General features: G+C 49.9%; 1 protein-coding gene across 1 annotated transcript in view; it reads right to left on the reverse strand.

Annotated features, from left to right (window-relative positions):
• The window catches only part of LOC143134242 (single-stranded DNA-binding protein 3), a 49924-nt gene that overhangs the window by 12461 nt on the left and 29963 nt on the right, over positions 1-7500 (reverse strand). The window contains exon 5 of the mRNA XM_076294448.1: positions 1-76. This exon is cut by the window's left edge and continues 14 nt beyond it. Within this exon, the coding sequence (XP_076150563.1) occupies positions 1-76 (76 nt within the window). The remainder of the gene's footprint in view (positions 77-7500) is intronic.

A 7500-nucleotide genomic window follows, 5' to 3' on the forward strand; every position in this document is an offset into this window, starting at 1 on the left:
GGGGCATGGGTCCGCCAGGCATGCCGTCGTTAGGGGGCATGTTGCCCATCACCGGACTGGGAGCTGCTGCTGCACTCTGTAATGAAGGAGACAGAGACGGGTGCACAGGTCAGCAATGGGCCTCCACACACAAACATAGTAGTCGATACTCATGATATGTAAACATCACATATATGCATGTCCATGATGCGTGTGTGTCAGCAGTAATGCTATTAACACATATAAAAAAAAAAAAACCACATCACAGGAGGCTTTGCACCCCACATGGGTATATGCCAACATTAGATCAGCTCGACAACTCAAGACGTGGACCCATGTGGTTTTACTTACAGTACACAAAAGAGCAACTCCACTTCACAATGGCCAAAGTATAATAAAATCTTTCCACTGATGGGAGGGATTCAAATTTGAGCCAGTTCAACAAACAACAATCTGACCAACTACAACTGGTTGTATCAACATCTATGAAGAAATTCACCTTCAACATCTTCAGGAGCACACCCCTTGCAACCTGGAAGTGTCTGAAGGCTGTGTGACATACTGAACTTGGAAATGTGCTATTCTCACACATGTGAACAATAGCTGGACTCCAGAGTCAACCGGGAACAGACGCATCCTAAACAAAGCACAGAAATCTCCTTGTGTGTTTATTTGGAGGAGAAATCCTATTCAAAACAGCAGCAGAAGCCTGAGTCCTCTGACTGTGTGCACACATCTTGTTGGGAGAGGAGAGAGAGGAGAGAGAGAGAGAGAGAGAGAGAGAGAGAGAGAGAGAGAGAGAGAGAGAGAGAGAGAGAGAGAGATGCAGAGGGAAAGAGGGAAAAAGAGCGAGAAGAGGGACAGAGAGGGAGAAAGAGAGAGAGAGAGAGAGAGATAGAGAGGGAGGGAGAAAGAGAGAGGGGGACAGAGGGAGAAAAAGAGAGAGAGAGGGACAGAGGGGGAGAAAAAGAGAGAGAGAGGGAGGGGGACAGGGAGGGAGAGCTAGTGAGAGGGGAGAGAGCAAAAAGGGGGGGTGGGGAGGGTGGCGGAGAGGGAGAGGACAGGAAAACAAGCCGATGCAGACGGGGGTTGGAGCTGAGAATCAGATGTGCTCAGGCAGAGAAATGCTTTAAAAAAAATTTAAAAAAAGGCCCTGACCTGGCTGCCTCCTCTCCTCCCCCACTCATTTAGTGTGTGTGTCTCTGTGTGTGTGTGTGTTTGCACTTCTCTTGTCTGCATGTGTGTGTGCATGTGTTTACACGTCTCCTGTCGGTCTGCCTAGTGTGTGTGTGTGTGTGTGTTTCCCTCACTTGCTGGGTGTGTGTGTGTGTGTGTGTGTGTGTGTGTACACACATCACTGCCTCACTTGCTGTGTGTGTGTGTGTGTGTGTGTGTCCCTCACTTGCTGTGTGTGTGTGTGTGTGTGTGTGTTTGTACACACATCACTGCCTCACTTGCTGTGTGTGTGTGTGTGTGTGTGTGTGTGTGTGTGTGTGTGTGTGTGTGTGTGTGTGTGTGTGTGTGTGTGAACCTGAGAGAGAGGATTACTCTGGGGCAGAGCTCTAGCTGGCAGGCAGCCTCCTGCACCCCACAGCACACCCCTACTCACCAACCCTGCTGCTGAAACCCAACCCTTCCAGCCCATATACAGCACTGCCATCCTCACACACACACACACACACACACACACACACACTTCTCTCTCTTACAAATGGGTGCGGGTGCATGCACACGCGCACACACACACACACTGTTCTTGCTCTTGCAAATGAGTGCGGGTGCGTGCATGCACACACACAAACACACAAAACCCTGCCATCACCTATCTCTACCACTAAATCATGCCTTCATCATCATGCTCTTTCTCTCTCTCTCTTTCTCTCTACCCTAATCATTTCATTAACACAAACAGTGCCACTCCACATTCACACACATGTGTGTGTGTGTGTTGCAGCTCATCTTGTGCCTGGATGCATCATGTGCGTGTTCGTGTGTCTGCATGTATGGTGTGTGTGTGTATGTGTGTTGTGCATGAGGAGCTCATCCATAGTATTCCAACTCTCTCTCCAGCCACTCTCTAGTGTGACCCTGTACTGACCCCCACTTAGCCAATCAGAGCACCAAGAGGCAGCCGCATCATCACTGCGCTGCCTGCTGCTGATTCTTCACCCGCGGCTACTACAGCCAACACTCCACACTCACTCACACACATCACATATATACCCGTGTGTGTGTGTGTGCGTGTGTGTGCGTGAGTGATTGAGTAAGAGTCTCTGGACTGCGCATGCTTGGTGGGTATGGGAATAAAATTGGCGTGTGTGTGTGTGTGTGTGTGTGTGTGTGTAAAGGGTCAATGTGCAGGGAGACCCAAGGCACCTCAGAGAGTAGTTCCAATGAGAGAGAGAGAGCAAAAGAGAGAAAGAAAGAAAGAAAGAAAGAAAGAAAGAAAGAAAGAGAGATAGAGTGAGGGAGGGAGAGAGAGAGCGAAAGAAAGAGAGAGAGAGAGAGAGGGAGAGAGAGAGAGAGAGAATGTATGTATGTGTGTGTGTGTGTGTGTGTGTGTGTGTGTGTGTGTGTGTGTGTGTGTGTGTCACACAAGCAATCTGCTGGCAAAGACTCAGCTCAGGTGCTTCGGAGAGGGGGCCTCTTTCTCCTTGTTGCCATGACAACCCCGACCTCAGCTCTGCCTCTCCAGTGCCATTAAAACCCTCAGGCCGTCAATCATCTGCCAGCAGGGCCAGAGAGAGGAAGAGAGAGAGTGAGAGAGAGAGAGAGAGAGAGAGAGAGGGAGGGAGAGAGAGAGAGAGAGAGAGGATAGGAGAGAGAGAAATATAGGAGGGAGAGAAGTGAAAAGGGGAGAGCATGATTGAGATAGAGAGACGGGAGAAAGGGAGCAAGTTAAGAGAGAGGGGGGGGGGGTGGAACACAAAAAGTAAAGAGATATGGGGAGAACGGGCAGAACACAGAGAGAGATGAATAAAGACAGGACCAAAGAAGTGATGAGGGACAGTAGTTAGAGAGATGGGGGGATACAGTGTGAGAGAAAGAGAAGGAGGGAGCGAATAAAAAGAGCCTATATATGTGGCCTGTTGCTTTAAGACATCTTGGAGCTTTCACTTCCTTCTGACCACCATCAGCTCTTCGAGCGTTTTTACCAGACCAGCACCCCACTCAACAGAACAGATCACCTCTTAATGAGTCCCCACAGTCAGACAACACACACACACCCCCACACAGAGTGCAGATTTAACATGACATTCGGGGTGGTCAACTTTTTCAACCCCAAAGGAAACCCGGAGAGCTGTGCAGGCTCTCACTTCAGGAAGGAGGGAACTGATAACTCCCCAAGAGTCCAAAGAAAATCAATATCCATATTATATTATCCAAAATAGGCTATTAGTGGTAAAATAATCCACATACTGTATCTAAAGCTTATTAGAAGGAAAAAAAAAAAATTCCGCCACGTAACCGGTCACTGCACGTTGTACATAGTATAGTCTGTGGTTTTAGCCCTATTGCTGGTACCGTTCCATTCAGCTGTCCGTCACGAGTTGAACGAGACCTCCCATAGGCCTCTGGTTTGTTTCTGGGCTTGCTTACAGCTTCTGCAATCCAATCAAACACGGTATGTAAATTTGACCAGAGCTGTCACTTGAGCAACTTCTGTATCATGTCACCGGAGAACTCCAGAGTCGACATCCAGACACACACAGATGTGTCCGCGCTCAAACGCACGTACCACTCTCATGGCCCGCTCTCTTGTGCTCAGCACTGTCAGTGAGTGACAGGCATCATCTCCGGCTGACTACATGTCCACCTAGTCAGCATACAGCGTACTATACTACAGCTGCAATCACTCGCCCTGCACAGGCCAACCGGGTCCACACCTGGACAACGAACTTACATAGCAGCACAGATCAGGCAAGAGTGGACTTTACAACACAGCCAAGAGTCATGTGACTGACAGACAGACACACACACACACACAAACACACACAGACACACACACAGACACACACAAAGTGTGCTATGCTGGGCCTGCTCATCTGTGCTGCATCTTAAGTGAACACACACACGCTCAACACACACATGCTCCCCATTTCACTCTCCCCCTCCACACAAGCTCCTTGGCTGGACCACGTAGTGGAAACTATTTGTTAAGCTCCTTAATTTTGCCACTCTTTCAAACAAACCCCGCCTCCCCACCCTCTTAACCGATTCAACTGCAACTGTCAGGAATGCCCTGACTTCACTCCTTTGAACAACCGGTCTGATGCTGGGCTGCATTCTTCTTGTCAAAGGACATGTATTCCATGTAAGTGAGAACAGGCTCTCTCCAATGAAAGCGCACAGAAAGCCCAGAGGACCAGGGATCCATGCAAGATCCGAGAGAGAATCGGACAGTCTTGTCCTGGTCAAGAGGCCCCCCCCCCTGACCGCAACAGGAGCACGCAGAGAAAATGTGCGCCTTCAGCAGGGCTTTACACCCCAGGAGGCTGCTTGTTTCATAAACTTCTCATTGGGCTGACAACAGGATGGATGCTGATTACAAGCCCACTGCATCATCAATCACCGCAAATATTTCAATGACCCGCTCGCAGAGTCCCCACTAAATCATCGGGGACTGAGAGTCGTTACGCTGGGCCCAAACAATAAAACCTGATCTGCCTTTATAAGCAGCGCCACAGAGAGAGAGAGAGAGAGAGAGAGAGAGAGAGAGAGAGAGAGAGAGAGAGAGAGAGAGAGAGAGAGAGAGAGAGAGAGACAGAGAGACAGAGGGAGAGGAGGAGAATAAAGATAGAGATAGAGCGTTAAAGGGAAAGGACGAGAGAGGAGAGGAGAGGAGAAAAGGAGGGATGGAAGGACCGAGAAAGAGGAAGAGAGAGATAAAGGGAGAGAACAGAAGGAGGAGGGCAGCTATATCTGTGGGCAGTTCCAGTCCACGAAAGGTGAAACAGACAGATCCAGTCAGAGTGGCCCATCGAGTGGTTGGCCTATCGAGTGGTTTGCCCGTCTGCCCCCCCCCCCCCATACACACACACACACACACACCACACACACAAACACTCCCCCCTCGAGTGATCAGAATGTTTGAACTAGACAGACAGACAGAGAAACACACTCCACAGCTGCTGTGTCAATCAGGCCAATTAATTAGTTTGTGTCTGTGTTTGTGATCTGGGGCAAAGAGGGAGGGAATCCCTGGCACATGGGCAGGCGCCGGTAGTGTGTGTATATGTATGAGTGTGTGTGTGTGTGTGTGTGAATGAGTGTGTGTGTGTGAGTGAGTGTATTCGGGGCAAAGCCGAAACGCGTGGGTGCATGTGGAGCTGTGTATGAGTCATTCCTTCAAAAAAAATTTTTGGGTCCGCAGATTTTTAAAGACTTACAGTTTTAGAGTTTCAGAGGTCAAGGATCCCAGTGATTCCCAGAGAGCTGTGCTTCATCTTACCTTACACAGCGGGCACAAATGCCCACCTCATGCCCAACCCCAGGGGTCTTAAACAAGCCCCAATAGCACAGAATCTTGCAGATCCTCCCACTTTCCCTCACTCTTTGGGTCCGACTCGCTTACGGCTCCCACACACGGTTGCGTTCCGTCAACGCATGCCAGTGGGTGTTCCCGACGGTAGCTATGCAAATGACTTGAAGTATAACCGTAATTTGATTGGCTGGTGCCGTCTGTTGTTGTCCGTCGGTGCAGCAAAAGAACTTCTCGACGCGAGCGACGAGAGCAACGCAACGGACCCACAATTCAGTTCGGCAACATTTGACGTAAGTCCATGTAAAGTGTACGGGATGCGTCTCACACACTGCACCGCACGCAACTGTGTGTGGGAGCCGTAAGACCACCTAAACCCTGCTCCTAAAGAAAGAAGCAGAGTAGACTATAGCTGCATTCATCTACAAAGAATCAGGACTGCACCACACACACAAACACACACACACAGGGAGGCTCAACTAACTTAACCTTATAAACACAGCAGCGTCAAGACTGATGACCGAGGCCTTGGCCCATGGCGCCGTCGTTCAGATCATTAACACAAACACAGTGTACATCCTGTAAACATAACTCACACAAACACTCCCATTGCCCACAAACAAGCTGGGGTGGTTGTAGCAGCTGTGACTTTCTGTCCTCTTGCCTAGCATAGGATGCCACCAGGCCATGCCTAAACATGAATAAACACACTGCCATCCACCTGCCACACACATGCACATACACATACACACACATGCACCTGTATGGTCACACCTGAGAATAACTCATCACGTACACACTGCTGCGTGTGCTCCTACCCTCTGCTTCCCCCACTCGCCCTCAGCAGGGGCCACCGACCACCAAACACTGGCAAAGAGAGGTCAGTAAAATGCATGCTCAATCTCGCCCCCTTTAACACACACACCTGCTCTAACTGACACACACATTCTGTAACACAAACACAAAATACATTCACACACCTACTCCCAACTCACTTAGACACCCACCTGCACCAGAGTGCACACACACACACACACACACACACACACACACACACACACACACACACACACGAGACTTAGCCCCTTGGCTGTGTGCACGACCCAGCAGCCTTTCATTAGGGCAGTGACAGCCCCAAGGGAAGAGTCCGGTGTCGCGGACCTCCCCGAAACAAAGGCAGCCGCGCAGGGGAACGGCTGCCAGGACAAGGCCGCTAATTGGAGATAATTAATGCCATTAATTAAGTACAGGAGGAAGGGGAGGGGGACACCAGTGTACTGGGGAGGAGCAGGGTTAAGACACAGAGAAGGGGGAGAGAGAAGTGGAGAGAGGTGGAGAGAACAGGAGAGAGGGAGAGAAGAGGAGAGAGGGAGAGGAGGGGTACAGGGCAGGGTAAGACAGAGAAGGGGAGAGAGGGGGAGAGAGAAGCAACAAACAGAGAGAGTGGAGGGTGAATAGAAAAGGTGAAAACTGATGCCAATTCATCCATCTATATAAAACATGAAAAAGAGAGAAGGCGAGGGAAAAGGCAAGGCCCAGTGTGGTGCATTCTGGGTATGCTGCATCAGGGAAGGGAAGGACCAGGAGAGAGGGAGCAGGGGGGGAGAGAGAGAGAGAGAAAGAGAGAAAGAGAGAGATCGGTTTTAAAAGATCTCTTTATCTCCCACCACCAGAGACAAACCCACAGCCCTGCTGAGTTCAGTGAGACGCCCGACTGTGCACGTACACACACACACACACACACACTCTCACATATGCACACAGTGTGCCAACACCCCAATCATAACAGAGCATGGCCACAGAAACAAAATGTGTGTGGCGTGCACACAAACACACACACACAAAGGAGAAATGCCAAGACGCACTAAGATTACCAAATGTGTAAAAGCTCATATAGCAGTGGTGTGTTTTCATAGGGACACACACACACACACACACACACACACACACACACAAAAGCACACACAAACACACACACAGGCTGGGAATTTTGGGGCTAATAACAATTTGCCATCCGTCCCTCTGTCCATGTTTCAGTG

This window comes from Alosa pseudoharengus, unplaced genomic scaffold, assembly GCF_046254945.1.
Source record: "Alosa pseudoharengus isolate Yale_2024_CS ecotype anadromous, Long Island Sound unplaced genomic scaffold, YU_APseudo_1.1 YU_APseudo_1.1_scf_2, whole genome shotgun sequence".
Taxonomy (NCBI): Eukaryota; Metazoa; Chordata; class Actinopteri; order Clupeiformes; family Clupeidae; genus Alosa; species Alosa pseudoharengus.